At 38.2% G+C, this 21,235-nt stretch overlaps 1 protein-coding gene across 1 annotated transcript in view; it reads left to right on the top strand.

The window, feature by feature from the left end:
• Positions 1 to 7,546: 7,546 nt before the first annotated feature.
• Positions 7,547 to 21,235, top strand: part of b4galnt4a (beta-1,4-N-acetyl-galactosaminyl transferase 4a) — a 20,715-nt gene continuing 7,026 nt past the window's right edge. Inside the window, exons 1-8 of the mRNA XM_016247587.1 lie at positions 7,547 to 7,608; positions 14,005 to 14,148; positions 14,351 to 14,460; positions 15,156 to 15,256; positions 15,514 to 15,587; positions 17,020 to 18,313; positions 18,947 to 19,305; positions 20,604 to 20,757. Of these exons, the coding sequence (XP_016103073.1) occupies positions 14,022 to 14,148; positions 14,351 to 14,460; positions 15,156 to 15,256; positions 15,514 to 15,587; positions 17,020 to 18,313; positions 18,947 to 19,305; positions 20,604 to 20,757 (2,219 nt within the window). The 5' untranslated portion in view covers positions 7,547 to 7,608; positions 14,005 to 14,021. The remainder of the gene's footprint in view (positions 7,609 to 14,004; positions 14,149 to 14,350; positions 14,461 to 15,155; positions 15,257 to 15,513; positions 15,588 to 17,019; positions 18,314 to 18,946; positions 19,306 to 20,603; positions 20,758 to 21,235) is intronic.

Here is a 21,235-nt window from a genome sequence, read left to right as displayed (position 1 = left end):
TTGATTTATAAAAAAAAAATTAAAAAAACTGAGGACTCCTCATTTTAGAACAACTCTAAACGTCAAATTCTATTTCCTGTCACTCATTTTGGAATCTTGGAGGAAAAATTTCACTGTTCGCCCATGTATTCTTGTTTTTACATCTTCATGAAAGATTCATGACAAATATGGCCTTAGACATTTTATAATTTAAAACAACCTTTTCGGCAGTGGTGCCTAAAATGTAGCCTAGGTGGGCAGCTCGCTATGAGAAGAGAGCAGAAGTGCACAGATCTTGAAGGCCCTGGTTGTTTTGGCAGGATGCCGGCACACCTGCTGTGATTGATTGTAGTGTGAATCAGTCGGTGTGAAGTCGAGGAAATTGCACTGTCACCGACACCCTCCTCTGAGCATAATTCTCAATCGGAGAGCTCTCTGGCCCACTCACACTCTTCTCCTGCGGAGAGCCTCGATTTTCAAAAACGTCCTGTTTTTCCTCTTTTGCGTTTTATCGGTTCCTCCGTTTTGTCTCATCGGCTCTTAGATTCTTCCTCGTCTTAAACGATGGTTTTCTTTCTATCAGTAATTTTCCAGTACATTACTGCAGTGTTTGACGTATGAGGGGTAAATACCAACCACATCTCAGAGAGCCATTGCAGTGTGTTATCAGGTGAAGTTGTTGTAAGGTTTGTTTACATGTATTTTTTATTTATTTTTTTATTTTATAAATATTAAAGGGTTAGTTAACCCCAGAATGACAATTCTGTCATTAATTACTCACCCTCATGTCGTTTCAAACCCGTAAGACCTTCGTTCATCTTCGGAACACAAATTAAGATATTTTTTAAAGAAATGTGAGAGCTCTCAGACCCTGCATAGACAGCAACACAACTGAAATGTTCCCAAGTCCAGAAACGCAGTAAGGACATCGGTAAAACAGTCCATGTGACATCAGGGGTTCAATTTCAATTTTGCGAAGCTACGAGAATACTTTTTGTGCACAAAGAAAACAAAAATAACGACTTTATTCAACAACTCTTCCCCGAGTTACCGTCTTCCGCCATTTTGGAGAGTATCACAACGCATACGCACGCAGCTCAGAGGCGGACAGTAGTGAAGTAATTTGAATTTACTCAAGTAAATTAAAAAAGTATCTGTAGTTTATTGTCGGTTAAAGCAGCATGTGGTAAACCTGTGTGGTTTAAAACATCTGGAGCTCACATCTACACAAGACTCTCCAGATGTAGAGCTGAACGGGAAAGTTATCAATGGGTCTGTCCTGTAACTAATGATGAACGCGCAGTTTGCAGAGAAGCATTTCAGTTGCTCACGGTGAACTGTCTGACTTAAAGGGACAGTTCACCCAAAAATGAAAATGTCATTGTTTACACTCCCACAAGTTGTTCCAAATCTGTAATAAGTTCTTTCTTCTGTTGAACATAAAAGAAGATACTTTGAAGAATGTGGGTAACCAAACAGTTTCCGTCCCTTATTTTGCCTCACTGAAGCGGTGAGTGATGTCTGTGATGTGTCACACTTGGAGGTGTAAGAAGGTGTGAAATCAAGCAGGGCTGTAATTTTGCTGCTCTAACAGCAGATGTGGCCCATTTGAGGAGATGAGAGTCACAGCAGAGAGCAAACGTTCACTCATACACCACTAACACAAGTGCATTAGAACTCCAATATCCTTCTGAACTGGACATATCATTCATTATGACATAACATATATATACTAACTCACAAAGGTTTTTTTTTTAATAAATTATTTTATTGAGCAAGGACACAATCAAATATGACAGTAAAGACATTTAAAATGTATAATTCTAGTTTTCTGTTTAAAATAAATGCTGTCTTTTGAACTTTATATTTATCAAAGAATCCTGAAAAATGTTTCCACAAAATATTAAACCGTTTTTAACATTGATAATAATAAGAACCATTATTAATAACTGAGCACCAATAATAACTGAGCATCAAATCAGCATATTAGAATGATTTCTGAAGGATCATGTGACACTGAAGACTGAAGTAATGATGCTGAAAATTCAGCTTTGATCACAGGAATAAATTACATTTTAACATATATTGCAATAGAAAACACTTATTTTAAATTGTAATGATTTTTCACTATTACTGTTTTTTGTTTGTTTTTTAAGCAGTTCATACTTCGTGAGCATAATACACTTCTTTAAAAACATTTAAAAAATCATGTTACCAAACTTTTCACAAGTTCTGTAATTACTGATATTTCATGAATATATGAAAAAAACTCTGTGATATTTGATATAGTACAGCACAATAAGTGTTATTTATTTGATCAAATATAATATGATACGTTATAATGCAAATTTCAGATGATGATATGATATGATATTGTTCTGATATATTACAACAAAATTTCATTCCCATATTGCAAATATAAATGTAAATAAATAAATTATGTTTAATGTAAATAAATAATAGATCATTTATAAATAAAAAAATGGAGAAATCACCAACCTAAAACATTCGTATAATATAATAAATCTATTATTCATAAATTAATAAATAAATATGAAAAGTGAGTGAAATATAGAGAACTCACTATATTATTTGGAAATATAATATAATATATTTTTGATATTTTGTAAATACATGACACAAAGGTGTGATATGTGATACAATATTTGATATAACACAGCACAATATGTGTTATTTATTTGATATAATACAGGTGCATCTCAATAAATTAGAATGTCGTGGAAAAGTGATGATTTGGGTTGCAATGTCATCTGCAGGTGTTGGTCCATTGTGTTTTTTGAAAACTAACGTCACTGCACCCTTCAAATTTATTGCGATGTACCTGTATATAATACAGAATAATGCAAATTGAATTTGATATATGATATATGATATGATAGTGTTCTGATATATTACAACAATATTTCATTCCCATATTGCAAATATAAATGTAAATAAATAAATTGTTTAATGTAAATAAATAATAGATAATTTATAAATAAAACGGAGAAACCACCAACCTACAACATTTGTGTATGTATATATATATATATATATAAATCTATTATTCATAAATTAATAAATAAATATGAAAAGTGAGCGAAATGTAGAGAACTCACTATATTATTTGGAAATATTTACATTTACATTTACATTTAGTCATTTAGCAGACGCTTTTATCCAAAGCTACTTACAAGTATCACGATGCAAAAAATGTTTTTATTAATTTTTATAATTAATAAATTTTCCTTTATTAAATTTAAATTTAGTCATTATGTATTCATATTTAATGGTACTATTATTGAACTGCTTTTCATTTTATCATTTAATTTAATATTGACATAAAATTTAAAATAATAAAATAATGAAAATCAGATAATGACCCCCCCACACACACACTAAAAATAAAAAATAAATTGGAGGGAAATATGACATGATGACATTAAATGCACCTGTATATGCTTGCTTTACACAAAAATCATATTTTCGCACTCCAAATGAAACATAACATATCTTCAAACTGGTTGTTCCTCAATAATGTTTTGAGTGTGTGTGAGTGTGTGTGTGTGTGTGTGTATGTGTGTGTTTGGCTTGTGGAAAATGGCCTGTCTCCCCTCATTACAGCGAGCATAAGCAGAAGTGACATGGTAATTGCACAACGTCATTAAAAGAATTGTAGCTTGTCTGATGGTTTGTAAGTGTGCTGCTGAAGAAGCTACTGTTGATGTGAGTGTGTCTCTCATTTCCTGCTGCATGTTGTGTTGTGATTGGACGGGTGAATCTATTTAGTGAGGGTGACCTTGCTTGAAATGTAGACAAATATATAGCAATGCAGAATATCCCTCCATCTCTTATAGTTCCATTCATTGGTCATCAATACAATTTTTCTCGGCAATCAATACAGGAATATAGGATTCCATGGGGGCCTTTTTGGTTCCTATTTTCTTAAAAAATTAAAATAAAAAAGACGACATCTCAACATCTCCTAAATAGGATTAATGTGATAAATCGGCAAGCAGTTCCATCTCTTCTATCCTAGTCGGAGTTTCTAGACTTAACTCCCAACGTGATGATATTTTGTTGGTCGCGCAACATTTCCACATTGAGATCAGAAACGTGCCGTCACATCTGATTAAGGCACAGTTGCTATGTGTCTACACCATTTCAAAACTTTCATCAGACCTGTCGACACTAAAGGGTTTGATGACATGTCCATCGTCAAGAGGTGATTTAAAAATAAAAAAGACGGCTTCTCAACATCTAAATAGGATTAATGTGATAAATCGGCAAGCAGTTCCATCTCTTCTATCCTAGTCGGAGTTTCTAGACTTAACTCCCAACGTGATGATATTTTGTTGGTCGCGCAACATTTCCACATTGAGATCAGAAACGTGCCATCACATCTGATTAAGGCACAGTTGCTATGTGTCTACACCATTTCAAAACTTTTATCAGACCTGTCGACACTAAAGGGTTTGATGACATGTCCATCGTCAAGAGGTGATTTCGTCACTTTGTGCAATACTTTTTCCACAACTTAGTGTCTCATTACTTCACAGTTTCTTTTCAGTCTTTTGTTGCCAGACTTTTGACTGTCAGCATAAAGGCTTTTTACTGTCAGGTCTACTTTGCCACTTCTTCTGGCCAGGAACCAAACACTTAGACAAGAAGACACCCTCTGACTAATGCAAAGGACCCAAACTCATAATTTGTTCCCTCTCCATTAAAATGATTGCTTTCTGGGCCACACTCAAATCCAGGCCCAGGACAGAAGGTCCACCATGTTGAAAAAAACAGCATATGCTGGTTAGGTAAGTTTTGAAGCATGGCAGCTGGTTTAAGCTGATCCTTAGTTGGTCATGAGCTGACCCTCTGACTAATGCAAAGGACCCAAACTCATAATTTGTTCCCTCTCCATTAAAATGATTGCTTTCTGGGCCACACTCAAATCCAGGCCCAGGACAGAAGGTCCACCATGTTGAAAAAACAGCATATGCTGGTTAGGTAAGTTTTGAAGCATGGCAGCTGGTTTAAGCTGATCCTTAGTTGGTCATGAGCTGGTCCTAAACTGGTTATTAGCTGGTTATGAGCTGGCCCTGAGCAGGAGCTAGTTGCTTAGGACCAGCACATGACCAGCTTATAACCAGCTTATGACCAACTAAGGTAGGCAAGTAATGGTAATATTTTTTTAGGACATGTTTCAGTATGGTATGATTCCATATTGTTCCACACATGTTCAAAGCATGGATAGCTAAACAGCTAATTTTGCAGCACCCCAGTGCAGAAAGAAATTATAATTGTATAGACATGCTCTTATTGGCTTAAAACCGGACATTTAAAGGGATAGTTCAATCAAAAATGAAAATTCTCACCCTCATGTCATTCCAAACCCGTAAGAAACGTAGCAAGGACATTGTTAAAATAATTCATGTGACATCAGTGGTTCAACTGTAATTTCACGAAGCTACGAAAATACGTTTTGTGTGCAGAGAAAACAAAAATAACAACTTTATTCAACAATTAGTTTCCTCCGCATCACCCAGTAGCGCCATTTTGGAGAGTATCACATACGTAAACAACGTATGCAACGTATATACTCGGATACGTTGTTTACGCTCAGATCAAAGCGTAAACAACATATCCGCATACATACGTTGTAGGGCTGGGTATCGATTTCGATTCACAAGCTCTTAGATTCGATTTGATTCTTGATTCGATTCTCTATTTTCTTGATTACATTCAGTGAATATAGTTTTAATACAAATGCTATTGATATTTCTAAAAAATTAACAGTAAACATCAGTTTACAAATGGTAAATTAATAAAAAGAAATAAAGAGCCACAGGCCTGTATTTTAAACCTATTCTTTTTTTTTTGTATAGGGTCCTTTTGTTTAAACAATAATAGGGCCCTATAAAATGTTTTGCTTAATTTCTCTGGTAATCAGATGAAGGCATAAAACATTCATTTAATTTATTGTAATCAAATGAAAATTAAACCCTTTTATTTTTTTGGCAAGCAAAGTGCTGCACAACAGAGGTTTACTGTTAAAATTAAAAAGAAAACAGATGTGATTATTCCTTTAAAAATAAATATTTATTATTAGTAGTAGTAGTAGTAGTAATAGTAGCATTGTTGTTACATTGAGTCTTGAGACTGCACAATAATAATATATTTCTGTCACAGTTTCTTCACGTTAAACTGAACTATTATTTTGACGGGTTGCCGTGAAGAACTTGCAGCTGCTGTGTATGTGATATGATGGTAGTTTTCTCAAATTAAACAGTAAAATGCTAATGAAGTGACTCTCAGAACAGCTGGAGATGACATTCGTGGTCATATCATCATATAGAGAGACGGCAGAGGCTGAAAACACCGTGAGCGTCGTCCGTGCTTTAGTATGTGTGTAGTAAACAAAACAGTGCACCATTCGTTCGTTGCGGAGATCATGGCGCTTTTACACGTGATGTCAAATGTTTCTGCAGATTTGTAGTATTACTATAGCATTTCACCTGAGCATTGCAAATCACACATTGCTTTCTTGGTTCTTGTCAGCAGTATCTCTGCCATGATAAGCACTGAATGAATGACAGGCTTTCTGATGTAACATCGCGCAAGGTAAAAAAACATCTAGTGGAGAAGACTAATGATAAGATTCACATTAATCAGATCTTGTTTTAAATGTTTGCTGAAATAAATACCGGAAAAGATCGATTCGCGGCTTTTGAGAATCGATATCGAATCGATAAATAATTAAGGGGAATACTTAATGGCAGCCTTAAGGTTCCTTAAGTTGACCCTTACATTTTTATCTTGCAACCTAAGTTTCACTAAGGGCTCCCTTAACCTTATAACTAAGGGATTTCTTAGCTTAAGGGCTTTAATGCAACCGGGCCCAGAGCTGTCGGAAATCATCAAAAATATCTTAAAGGGGTCATATGATGCAATTTAAATTTTTCCTTTCTCAGACACAATAATGTACAGTATGTGGAAAATAATGTGTTTTTTTAACCTTAAACCGCATAAACACATTTCATTACACCAAATACACAAAACAATGTTCTTTTTAGCAGCTTCATATGACACTTTATGAACACTTTAATTTGTGTTCTGAAGATGAACAAAGGTCTTACAGGTTTAGAATGACATGACGGTGAGTAATTAATGACAGAATGTTCATTTTTGGGTGAACTATCCCTTTAAGCAAAAGGTGAAAAAGTACTGTCTCAAGCATCTCCTACAAAATTCTAGAGTGTCTTTCAAATGATTTAATAGCATGAACCTCATCAACTTCATCAAATCCTACAACTGATTTTTTCTCAAAAGCACTTGTTGCGTTCAATTGGTACCCAAACACAACACTTCTTTCTGGTGGACTGATGAAAACCTATGTGCCCTGATTCCTAGAAATTGCTAGAACTGTCGATTTCAGCCGAATCTTGCTAGTTTCTGTGCAATATGCTTCATGCAGTCTAAGGATGGTCTGTTGGCCAACCGTGGCCATGCCGTATGAGGCTTGAGACTAGTTTCTCTCTAAATGTCTCTCTTTGTCTCCATTACAGTGGCGCCCTTTCCTGCCAGGACTCAAGTATGAGGTCATCGATTCTGCCTACATCTCCTTGTACACAGGTAACCCTTCCTCCCTTACAAACTCCACCAATTTCAAAACTAACCAGCACTGACTAGCCATCGTACTGCCGCCATGCCATCATGGTTTGAATGGCTTGATGACGTGATAGTTTGAACTTTAGTTTTTTATGTTATTCTCCGAGGTGCTTGAGATGTTTCGGTGTGAACTGTTTATGAAACAAGCCGTGCCTCTGAGAGTTGTCAAGAAGGAAGAAAGTGGCTTTTTCAGGATCATTGAGATTGATGACAGTGACTCCTTCTGCCGGAGGCTGTTTCCAATCGCTGGTCTTTGTGCAGGGATTGATACAGTGTGTCCCATCGGGCTTGAAATGACTAGATGTATTAGCCGCATTACACTTTAAAGTTGTTTTCCGTGCCCTAAAGTTGTATGCACAAAGCCTTTTAATAGCGTCCTACAGAGTTTGCTACAAAATTGATGAGTTTAGTGGACATAATTTGCTTTCAACACTTTTTGGTGCCAGTGCCCTGAGGTGAAGCAAAATTGAAAATGTGCTTAGAGCTGTTGTGACATAAAGAGAGAAAGGACACGGGAAAAACAACAAGGTTATAAAGAGTATGTTGGATCTTGCGTGCTCTCAAAGGGAGATCAAGCATGGAGTGATAACATCCATAGCTTGCATACTGTTGCCATAGTGATTATGCTGACCTTCACGGATAGCCTTTTGGAAGTGTCTTCAGTACAAATGCCATCTTGTAACACAATGGAGCGTATCTGTTTTCAAGCATTTCACAGCACACACACCCTGGCCTCATAGAGTTTACATTCAGTTTGAAAAGAAGAATCACAAATGAAATCTCCATACAATTTAAATTGGTTCTTCTAGAAAGCAATGACATTAACTAGGCAGCAAAGTAGAAGTATATTGCTTTTAAGTGTTCTCCTGAGAAAAAAGACCTGAATAATCAAACATCTATTCTTGAATTTCCCAAGACATCTCCCCAATGTCTCAAACTTTGCTCAGATTTGCCAATGTCTACAATCAAAAGTCAGAGAGCTCAGTATGGACTATTCATCCATTCTCCAAACCAGTGGTTCCCAACTACTTTCCTTCAGTACCCCAAATCTGCACATTTTTGCATGTCTTATTTATCTGACACACCTATTTCAGGTCTTGGAGTTTCTGCTAATGAGCTGATGAGTTGAATCAGGAAGGATACATGCAAAATGTGCAGTGCTGGGCAGAACTCCAGAAACGTGGTTGGGAACCACTGCTCCAAACCATTTGTCCTATATACGGTGGTGATCAAAATTAGAGAACAACCTATAATTTCCTCCATTTTAAAGGTTACTGCTTAGTCCTATTTGAAGTGATCCCAACAGGAGAAGAAGGGCAGTTTTTAAGCATATTTCATAAATTTATTGTATTCTGAAGCTCAGTATAAAACACTTAAATGAGATATTTGAAAAAGAACTCTGATCAAAATTAGAGAACACGGATACAGATATAAGTTATTGACGTTAATCTGGCACCTAGTGCTAATTTTCTTAATTATATTACAAACCCTTTTTAACTGGCAGCATTCCTCCCATTTCCACTGGGATTGTTAGATGGCAGGCTGCTCTGAGGTGACTGAAACTCTGCGACAGGAGGTTGTCCACATGAAGGCCAAAGGGATGACCCTTTCAGCCATTGCAATAGAAGTTGGTCATTCCAAATCTGTGATTTCTCAAATATTGCAGGTTTAGAGAGACACTAATTCATTCAAGTCCCCCAAAATGGCTGGTTGTCCACGTAAGACAAATGCATGAGAAGACAGGATAATGTTGAGACACTCAATGGGGAATCGGTTCAGCACTGCAGCTGGAATTGCTAAGTTTAAGAGAATTTGAAAGCCCACTCTGCATTGACCAAGCCTCTTATCAGCACAAAGAATCAAAAGGCTAGACTCACCTTTGCTGAGGAGCATGTCGTGTGGAGAGATGAGAACTGGTCCAAAGTTCACTTTAGTGATGAGAGCAAGTTCAATTTATTTGGGTCTGAAGGGCAACATTTTGTTTGACATAAAACTGAGTAAAAACTGAACCCTAAGTGCATAAAGTGAAAAGTGGAGGAGGAAGTGTCATGGTTTGGGGGATGTTTTCTGCAGCAGGAGTTCTGACTTTTATACAGCTACATGGCAGGGGGAATGCAAATATTTATCAGAACCTCCTTCAGCTCCTCCTGCAATTTTCATGCAAGACAATGCCCCCACCACACTGCAAAACAGGTAAAGCAGTTCCTTGAAGCTGAAAATACTGAAATAATGAAATGGCTTGCTCAGAGTCCTGATCTAAACCTGATCTGAAAATCTCTGGAAAATCCTTGGCAACAAAGTTATACCTAAGAAACCCACTACAGCTACCAAACTATGGAAGAGACTGGAAGAAGAATGGACCAAGATCCCACCGGCGCAGTGTGAGAGACTAGTGATGACCTGAGGCCGCAGATGTGCTGAAGTCATTTAAAGCAAGGGCCTCTACAGTTCCTACTAATTAAAAACTCCCCAAGATTTTAGTTGTATTCTTCTTTTGTGCTACAGTGGTTACTGTTCTGTCATTTTGATAACTGTTTTCCACAAAATAAAGGTTTTTGTTGAAATGGCTTGGCTATTTTGTCAAACAAAAAAAATATTACTTCAAATTTTGAGTGATGAAGATTAACAATATTGTTCTCTAATTTTGATCTCCACTGTAAGGTCGCAGTGAAGCTGGAGCCTATTCCAGTATCTCAGACCAAAGGAATGGAAACGGATGGATGGCCAGTTCAATATGATCTAATTTATCATAAAATAATTTAAGGCAAATGTATCTGAGCTATGCTAGCCACAATACTCTAAACTTAAAACACAATAGTCTCATTAGTGTCACTTTTTATTTATGCTTTGGAATTTTAAAAGAAAGAAAGGATGCTTAAAAGAAAGCTTGTGAGCTATAAAAGGCACCATCTGAGCAATAACATTTTCTCTTCAATGTTAAAACTTCCTATAAACTTTTAATGTAACAGTTCCTTTATTTTTACACATTTAGTTCTTCAGAGACACCGCTGTTGGAAGCAAAGGGTTGTGGTGAATGTGTCTCTAGGCAACACGACTGGTAAAAGCCATCAGTCCTCCTAAAAGAGTCAGAGTTATGCTTGAATGCCTTGTGTGAAAAATTGAGTTCTGACAAGGACTTTCTTGCATCAAGTGTCAAATACTATGAAATGAATACCCTTCAGAATTGTGATTGTATTGTACATTGTACAAGGCTTATTATATGCAACATAATGAAGAATCCCATTCGCAATGACAGCAGGGTTTGATATGATTAGGAGGTAGACTGGGGCTGATAACCAAAGGGTTGTAGGTGTAAGACCCAGGAGACGTTTTGATGCATGAAAAAGAACAATTATATCATCCCGCAAAATACAGCATGCCACCACTGGTTATTGTCAGTGCCACATTTGCATGTGTGAGAAATTTATATTTTGAACACCTCGTTCTGCTGTGGTGTGCTAAAATAGCCCAGGGCCTGAATGGAAAGTTCTTGTTTAGTACGTTAGTGGTATTGCAATGTTAAATACTTGAGTGTGTTCCCTTTCATTTTGGTTCTTGTTTGAGTTGAGCTGCTAGTATGTGAACTCCCTTTGAACGCAACACAGAGCTTAAGCACTTCACAGTGTTCGTCTCACACACATTAAAGTGCAGAGTGTGACAACAGCCACCTCTGCTCTCTCTTGGGTTTCAAGCACACATCAAAGCCTGTCTCATCTGCGTGGAGGGGCTCTGGTGGTCCTCGTCGTTTGAAGGGTGGCATCTTCAATTGTCACCCAGACATTCTGGTGTATCTGATGTGGAGTGACCCACATATTAGCAAGGCACTGACCTTGAGCTTAAACAGACAGACAGTCTGCACATAGGCATAGGCAAATCTGTCAAAGGAGTCCTGAATGGTTGCCAAGGTGATTGTTAGGGTGTTCTCCAAGGGCGCTAGGATGTTGATAAGCAGTTGCAAGTGGGTTCTGGGTGTTTACTAGGGCATGGTTAGGCAGTTGCTAGGGTGGTGGTAAGTTGTTGCTAGAGTGTTATGGGTGGTTGCTTGGACATTGCTAAATGATTGTTCGGGTGTTCTGGGTGGCTGCTGTGGGTGTTGATAGGCAGTTGCCAGTGTATCTTGAGTGACTGCTAGGGTGTTGTCAGAATGTTGCTAGGGAGTTATGGGTGGTTGCTATGGCATCACAGATCTAGATCTTTCCATGTTGTTGTAATGCAGTTACTATGTTTTTTGGGGGCTAGCTAAGAAGTTACTAGGGTGTTGTTAGATGGTTACTATTGGTGTTTGCTAGGCCATTTTTAGGAGGTTGATAGAGTTTTCTGGGAATTGATAGGCAAGTGTCAGGGTGTTTATTATGTTGTTAGGTGTTTGGTAGGGCATTATGGGTGGTTTCTTGGGTGTTCTGGGTTGTTGAAGTTGCTGTTGGGCGATTGTTAATGTACACTACAGTTGAGGTCAAAAGTTTACATCCCCCTTTCATAATCTGCAAAATGTTCATTATTTTACCATAATAAGAGGGATCATACAAAATGAATATTATTAATTATTTAGTGCTGACCTGAATAAGATATTTCACATACAATGTATATTACAGTATGATTCTTAATACTGTGTTGTTACCTGAATGATCCACAGATCTGTTGTTGTTGTTTTTTTGTTTTTTATTTATTGATAGTTGTTCATGAGTCCCTTGTTTGTCCTGAACAGTTAAACTGCCTGCTGTTCTTCAGAAAAATCCTTCAGGTCCCACAAAGGTCAGGTCTTTGGTTTTCCAGCATTTTTGTGTATTTGACCCTTTCCAACAATGACTGTGTGATTTTGAGATCCATCTTTTCACAATGAAGACAACTGAGGGACTCATATGCAACTATTGTAGAAGGTTCAAACGCTCACAGATGCTCCAGAAGGAAAAACCATGCATTACGAGCCGCGGTTGAAATGAAAACTTTTGAACAGAATGGAGATGTGTACATTTTTCTTATTTTGCCTAAATATCATATTTTTTCATTTAGTACTGCCTTTCAGAGGCTACAGAAGATAGTTGCATGTTTACCAGAATACAAAATAAGTTAAATTTACCCTGATCTTCATGCATGGTTTTTCCTTCTGGAGCATCAATGAGCGTTTGAACCTTCTGTAATAGTTGCATATGAGTCCCTCAGTTGTAAGGTGTTAGGTTGTTACTAGGGCATTGTGGGTAGTTTCTAGGGTGTTCTGGGTTGTTGAAGTTACTGTTGGGAGATTTTTAATATGTGCACTAGGTGGTTTCTAGGGCATCATTAGGCACTTGCTGTGGTTTTCTGGGGGCAACTAAGCAGTTAGGATGTAGTTAGATGGTTTATGTGGTGTTCTTGGTGGTTCCTATGACACTGTTATACAGCTTCTAGTTTTCTGGGGGTTGCTATGTATCAGAGTGCTGCTAGGCACTTAACAGGGTCTTCTGGGTGGTTATGGCGTTAGGTGGTTAATAGGGTGTTATGGGTGGTTCATAATGTGCTCTGGGTAGTTACTATGGCATGTCAGGTTTTTTTTGGGGGGGGGGGGGGGGGGGGGGGTGTGCTAATCATAGGGTTAGTTGCGAGGGTGTTATGGGTTTTTAGGTTGTTGTAATGCAGTTGCTGTTGAGTGGGTGTTCTGGGAGGTTTCTATGGCATTTTTAGCCACTTGCTGTGGATTTCTGAGGGTAGCTAAGAATTTGAGGTGTTGTTAGATGGTTTTTAATGTTTTCCTCCAGCATTCAAGTGTTTCTAGGCACTTACCAGTGTGTTCTGGGTGTTTTATGGTGTTGCTGGGGTGTTATGAGTAATGTTGTCAAAATTGAAAAAATAAAATTGGTGTTGTGAAATTTTAAAAACGTCCATTTCCCACTAACATTTGAGTGCTGCTGAGCCAATTGTTAAACACTGCTGATTATCATAGTCATATCTGTTGAGTGCGTGCCGTGAACACATTGGCCAGTCAGCAGTGTTTAAGAATCGGCTCAACGGCGCTCAAATATTAGCGGGAAATGGATGTTTTTAAAACCGCCTGGTACCGAAGTCAGTACTTTTGACAACACTAGTTATGAGGGGTCTCTATGGTGTTTTAGGTGGTTGCTAAAGCATTGTTCGGAATTCAATAGGGTGTTCTTGGGTGTTGCTAAACAGTTGCCAGGGTGTTCTAGGAAATTGTTTACTGGCCCAAGTCAAAAAGCCCTTCCCTGATTCTTTATGATATTCTGATTTCTAGATATAACTTGGTCCCCTATTTCAGTATGTAAATTCTGCTTCATGTTGCCTTTTAAAGTCCTACTGTGTAATGCCTGTTCACAAACAATGGCTTCCCATCTCCATTAATAATTCTCCCTTCTTTCTTTGTGAAAGATGAGAGCAGTTTGAAGATGAACCATGTGGATCACATTCCTCAGACACTGGCCAGCCACGGGCCTGTCCCAGCAGAGACCCACACCCGCAGCCAACACGGCGCCGATATGCTGCAACCGGACCCCCGCGACACCTTCTTCAACAGTAAGCCTCTATCTGTCTGTTCAGGTCCCTTTTTATTTGATTCTTCTGTCTCTCTGTTGCTATTGGATCCACTGCAATTGTTTTTCCTCATTTTGTGTTCCGTAATGACAAATAATGTTTGGCAGGAGAATTTGATAATCTGCCTCTGGTAATATTAAACTTATTAAATATTAAACTGTCTTTCTCACAATACTCTCCATAGTTCCAATGATTGACCCCTCTCATCTTGAAAATGTGTTGCCCGCCTGTCTGTACTCGCCAACATATGTGGTCAAAGACTTCCCTATCGCTCGCTATCAAGGCCTACAGTTTGTAAGTCAAACAAACATATATTTCTGCACACATTTTGCCAAATAATACAACAGAAAATGCCTTTTGAGTAACAATGCACTTTCACCTGTTGACGTATTGACTTGCTGCTGCGGTGTACTAAAACTTCCTGTGTGATTACTGCCCCCTTTTGGCTTACAAAAGTAATTGCAAATCAAAAGCACAAAAACAAGATTAAGGTGAGAGCAATAATAAACAGGTACATTTACACAAAATATTATCAATTATCATCATTATATTATAGATTTTGTATTTTGTTTATCGCTGAAAATAACATTTCATTTTCTGCATCAAATGAAGAAACAAACATTTGTTTTGACAAATCAGACTTCACAATGCTACATTTGTTCTATATCCTACAATCCAATGTGCTTGACATTACCTGCAAGCAATATCATTTTTTGACTTATTATATGTAATTTGAATACACAAAGTCAGTTTCCTGAGATGAAAACTCTATACCACTTGCCTAAATAAAAAGCAAGAATTATTCAGATGTTTATTGTTGCATACTTTCACATTATTTTTCAAAAGATTTGTAGGCAGCATGCAGTACAGTATATGCTAGACAATAGGCTTTTATCTAGTATTCACATACATATTCTACTGATCAGTAGTGAGCTACTGACATTTCAAGTGAATTTTTGGGGTTGTCATGTCTGGTATTTTGCCTGCAGGTCTATCTTTCTTTTGTCTATCCCAATGACTTCACCCGCCTCACCCACATGGAAAGAGAAAACAAGTGCTTCTATAGAGAGTCACCCATCTATTTGGAGAAGTAAGCTTGTATATAGATTATAATGGCAATAAATATATTGAAATATATTATGAAATATAATGTGTACAGTAAGTCCAGGGACATTTATCAAGAAAGTATTTTTTTTTTTCTTCAACTCAGAAGATTTCTTGAAATTAAATGGTACTCTGAATCGTTATGATCACTGAAAGAGAGATGAATAAATACAGTTCTCTAAAACTCTGTATTTCTGTCTTTCATGGACTTGATCTTTTTCTCTCCATCTCTGTCTCTAACAGGTTTGGCTTCTATAAATACATGAAGATGGATGAGGAGGAAGATGACAGGCCATTCTTCTTCCCTAATCCTGATGGTGAGTTTTCCTGCGTGTGATCAGTGATCCAGAAGAGGAATAACACTTTATTAGTGCATCGTTCCGTCACAAGCTTCTTTATTAGAACATGGCAGATATATTCATCAGGAGATAATGGCCTTGGGTTTGAGCCAGAAAAGAAATGAATTGCTGGAGTTGTGTTTATTTTCAAAAGGTTAAGGCCTGGTTACATCGACAACAACATGAAAATTACTGATGAAAGGTGTTTTCATAAGACAAACTACACATTGTTTAGGTATCAACATTCTAAACTATAAAATCCTGGTAACATCCTATAAAATAACTGTAAAAACTATGATTTAAACAACTTTACAGTTCAAATAGTGCAAGCTTTGATAAAAACAACAAGTCTGAACAGGAACGGAAGATATACCGGCTGAATAAAAATACAAATTCACTCTCCAGTAGGTGGCGCTTACGGAAAGCAGAAATACAATAGCTAAGATATTTACCTTGTACACAAAGCAGCATTGCACTTATAAACACGATTCCATTAAACGTAACCCAGAGTTAAGATGAAAAGAAAATGCCATAAAAACTTTTCAGAAGACTGTCAGTTCCTGTCAGATATGTATTCATATACCCAGGCCCTGTCCACACGAACGCGGTTCTTTTTAAAACCACAGCTTTTTCTACACGGTTTGGCCGTTCGTCCACTCGCAAACGCAGCACCAGGTCACTGAAACTGAACATTTTTGAAAACTCCTGCCAGGGTGAAGATTTTCGAAAACTCTGGTTGCAGTGTTAACGTGTAGACAGCGAAACCGGAGTTTTTGGCTTGTTTTTGGCTTGTGATGTCGGAGCCTGCGCTGTTATCTCCGCCTACGTTTTCAGGCTTCTGATTGGCCAACATGGCTTTACGGTTGAGATTATATCGCCACCTGTTGGTTTGGCATGCTCTTGACAGTGTTTCATAGCATGCGTTTGCGTTTTCATATGGACAGAGATTGTTTTTTAAAACGGAAGAAGGAAAAAATCAGTTTATAAAAATATCTTTGTACGTGTGGACATGGCCCCATATTTTTTTTAATTCCTCAGATTTGTACAAATCACGTAAATGGCCTATTTCAGTGTCAGAACGGTGTGTTTTGCCAAAAGGCAACAAGTTTGCAGGTAAGGTATATTTCACAACGCCTATTGCAGGGTCACTCAAACATATTGCAATTCCACTAGGTGCCACTTGTAGAAGTTTCATACTACAGCTTTAAAGTCTTGATATGAATAGGCCTAAAAGTTGCAAATATCCAATAATTATTTTTCAAGTTCTCTTTGTGAGCTTGGCATCAAGTGATATGATATGATATGATGATGATATGATATAACACTTTATTGTCAGACGAGTCTGAAATTTATCTTGCTCGACAGTGGTGGAGTTACACTCATAGTGTTTGTTTTTGGTGTTCTGCTTTAGATTTTCTTGAAGAAGAAGAGGGGGCGGATCCTGAGGATGAAGCACAAGTTGTTGGCACCCAGTCAGCAAAGAAGACTGTCCAACCTAGCCAATCAAATCACACCTCAAGCCCCTCTGATAAACCTGTTCCCACAATGCTGGAGAAAAAAGAGGTAGAGCCGGACAACCCAACTTTTAGTAGAGAGCAAAGGCGCTTTTTCACGAGAGCAAGGCAGGTGGTTGGGTCTCAACCTCAAGAGACGGACCAAGACAATCTGGACCATCAGGCTAAGGTAGGGTTACCAAAAAGTGAGAGTGTGGTGCGAGGTCGTTCTCTCACTTGGGTTCAAAGAGACCGCCGGGACCTCAGAGAGGGTTGGTCAGAAGATCGTTCACCGAAAATAAGTAGATCAGCTTTGCTTTTCCCGCCAAAATCCTCATTGGTGGCCCTCAACAGTCGAGGCAAGCAAATTCTCAGCAGTCCTGCCCACACTGTTCCTTCCCCAGGTAACAACCACGCTCATGACAACAGCCACAATCCTGGAACCAGCCACACCAACAAGGAACGCAAGAAGGAGGACAACAAAATCTACGTCACAAGACCTCGCCCTGCTAAGGAGAAGCAAAGTCTCGTTTCACGCCAACCCAGAGAGGTCTTCCCTGGCGTTTTCCTGTACCAGAATGGCAAAACCACAAAGCTGGTGAACCTCAGTGCTAAACCAAAGCTCAGCAAAGGAGCTCTGCGTGCATCCCAGTTATTTGCACGGTCTCCTCTGCAAGAGAACAAGGTCTTTCCAGCGAGCCCCAACTTCAGCAAGCCAGCTGAAAATCCCATGCCCCCAAACAGAGCAGCAATCCCAAGCCGCTTTGAGAGAAGGATACGAGGAGTCTGGGAAAAACACCAGCATCCCTTGAGGCCCATCACAACCGCTCGACCACCTCGTGTGCCCACCCCTCCGTCCGCTAACTCCTCTGAGAACGTGCTTCCGACTGAGCCTCTCCGTGTCACTTCCTACTTGCACACCTCTGAGATTACAGAGTCTCAACAGCAGCGGCCGGACACGGACCCAGAACCAGAGGAGGAAGGAGGCCTTTCGGAGTATAGCTATGAGGATGTGGAGCCTCGTCCCGGGTGGGCGGAGGAGGCCATTAATTGGCAGAGGACGTTTTCCGTTAATAGCATGGACTTTGAGACATTGCGCTCTGACTGGAATGATCTTCGGTGCAACGTATCTGGAAACCTGCAGCTATCTGAGAGCGAAGTGGTGGACGTTCTTGCACAGTACATGGAGAAACTCAACGAACTTAATGGAGGGTGAGGCTGATATAGAAACCAATATTTTCGTTTCCGATATATCGGTAAAAATCAGTATTTACACTTTATATATTTGTATTTATATCAATATTTATATTTAAAATTATTTTTCCGCAGTGTAACTCTACAGCCATTTGGCAATATAGAGACTTACACATTTAATTCACAATATATCTGTAAATATCGGTTTTCACACAGTGTTTGTGTTTTGGCATCTTTTTTTTAAATTCATTGTTACATTCCTTTTGAGGTTTCTTTTTCCTGTCTGTCTAGTTAGCGATACAGATAATTACTTATAATTACTGGAAAGTGGACACCTTACATTTTATGTATTTTTATTTATATTACTATTATAACTAAATTTATACACATTTCTTTTTTGTTGTTGTTCTGCTGAAAATAATTCTGAAAAAATTTAAAATAATTTAATGTGTAAAATATTTGTTTTCAGTTTCTTTTTCCTCTCTTCAACTGCACAGCTTTTTAACAATAAAGAGAATTACTGTAATTATTGTTGAAAATGGGCACCTTACCATTCATATACATTTAAAATTGCACTGGTGTGCATTTTCAAGTAATCGCACAACCACTCACTTCACCATGTAATCTTTTTTTTTCCTCCCTCTTTCTCAGGATTTACACTCTCCTCCGCATTATAAATGTAGAAAAGCGGCGTGACTCTGCACGTGGTAACCGCTACCTAATAGAGCTGGAGCTAATGGAGAGAGGTCGTAAAGTGGTCCGTCTATCCGAGTACATCTACATGCTGTTGCACCGTAGCCGGGTAGAAGACAGTCTGGAGAATATGGAAGGGGTCACAGCATCATCCCTCTCTTCCCCTGTCGCCAGCCCACTTGCTCCACCCTCCCGCACACCTACCCGCGGGGCCCACGGCACCCTGCAGTGGGGCACAGTGTATGCCAAACCCCTGCTGTGCCAGCCAGTGATGCTGCAGTGGAAAAAGAATGTCATGGTGCATTTTGTGGTACCAGGTAGGTAATAAATATCTATCTATTTTTGTGAAACTATGTACCCAGATGGTCCACTTTCCTGCACAGTTTAGCTCTAACCAATGTTGCCAAGTCTGCGGTTTTCCCGCAGAATTGGGCTACTTTAACACTGTTGCTGCGGGTTGTTTTTCATGTCCGCGGGTTGAAGCAACCCAGATAATGTGATATTTAGCCCCTAAAATGTGAATTTTACCAGGGAAATCCTGCCAAAAAACGTATATTTTACCCTCTGGAATGCGATTTTTACTGGGGGACCCCCCTTGAAACACAATTGGGCTAGTTTTGAGTAGCAATTGGGTGAGTTTTGTTGTGAAAACCTGGCAACCCTGGCTCTAACCTTATTCAAACTCATCTGCTTGTAACTTTACTAAACATTACTTTCAAATCAAGGTGTGGACCTGGTTTGTTTTTCATGGTTGTTTCTCACTTTTTTTCAATTTATTTTTGTGTAGCAGTGAATTTGAAAGGTTTTACATGGTGGGTTAATTTTGATTGGCAGATATGTGATGAAAAAATGTCCCTTGTCTGATCAGAAATTCCATTCGTGTATGTGGAATCTGTTACAACTAGCCTTAACAGTACAATACATTGCAGTTTGGATTTGTTTAGCAGAAACTCAAACTACAGGCAACCAGTTTACATAACACTCACTCGTAGAAGAAGAAAAAAGGTTGGTTTAATAGAACTGTATTAAAGGACTAGTTCACCCAAAAATTTAAATTTTGCTGAATATGTCCTCACCCTCAGGCTATCCAAGATGTAGATGAGTTTGTTTCTTTATCAGATTTGGACAAATTTAGCATTAAATCACTTGCTCACCAATGGATGCTCTGCATTGAATGGGTGCCACCAGAATGAGAGTCCAAGCAGCTGATAAATACATCACAATAACAGTAATTTACACAAGTTTATCATGTCATTAACACAATTCTATAAAACAAAATACATTTGGCTTAATAGGCCAACTGGGAAAAAATGTCCACAGATGTAATAATGTTTATAAACCGAAATGAAGCTGTCAGTACCTTGGGACTATAAATTAAATGTTTAAAATAAATTACATTTATAGAACAGCAGAATCATATATTTTTGCTTTGTCTAAAATATAAAAACAAGACTATATCATATAAATACAAGTTCAAGTTGCAAGTTTTTTGCAAGTTATGCCCAAGTACGTTTTCTGCTATGCAGATAAAAAGGCAAATCTTTGTTTTGATGTAGCTCACGGATGAATATTATGTGGTATTATTATAATGTATTTGTTGATTTGTTCCCTACAGTGAAGAATCAGGCGCGTTGGGTTCAGCAGTTCATTTCAGACATGGAGTTCCTGCACCGTGAGACCAAGGACAACAATTTCAACATCATCATCGTGGACTTCCAGAGTGAAGACATGGACGTGGAGCAGGCTCTCAGAGAAAGCTCCGTTCCACGGTACGCCAACACATGCTTACATGCCACTTTGTTATTATATTCATTATATAGAAACTTGCAAATGTAGGTAGTTGATATCTTGCGCTCTGATGTGCTAAACTTCTTCAAAAACTATTTTAAATAGCAATTTAATTGAGAGACTAAATGTAATATATATATATACAGTATATTAGGGCTGTCAATCAATTAAAATTTTTCATCTGATTAATCACATCCTTTTTCTAAGATTAATCGCGATTAATCACACACTTCATGAAATGAAGCATAGACCATTTATCTTGTTTCAAATGTTTATTTTGTCATCATTTGCTATATCCAGCAAAGTAAACCAAAAGATTGAAGGGTGATTGTCAAAAATCTATATTTTCTGCAAGCTTTTTTCAAGATAAATTTAATGTCTTTCCAAGAAAGGACACTTAGAAACTCCAAAAGGACACCAAAGAACCAAATGATATAAGGAGCCCATATAAGCACATAT

This window comes from Sinocyclocheilus grahami, unplaced genomic scaffold (genome assembly GCF_001515645.1).
Source record: "Sinocyclocheilus grahami isolate Dianchi unplaced genomic scaffold, SAMN03320097.WGS_v1.1 scaffold843.1, whole genome shotgun sequence".
NCBI lineage: Eukaryota > Metazoa > Chordata > Actinopteri > Cypriniformes > Cyprinidae > Sinocyclocheilus > Sinocyclocheilus grahami.
Note: the sequence above shows the minus strand (reverse complement) of the source record. Positions and strands in the feature narration are given on the sequence as shown.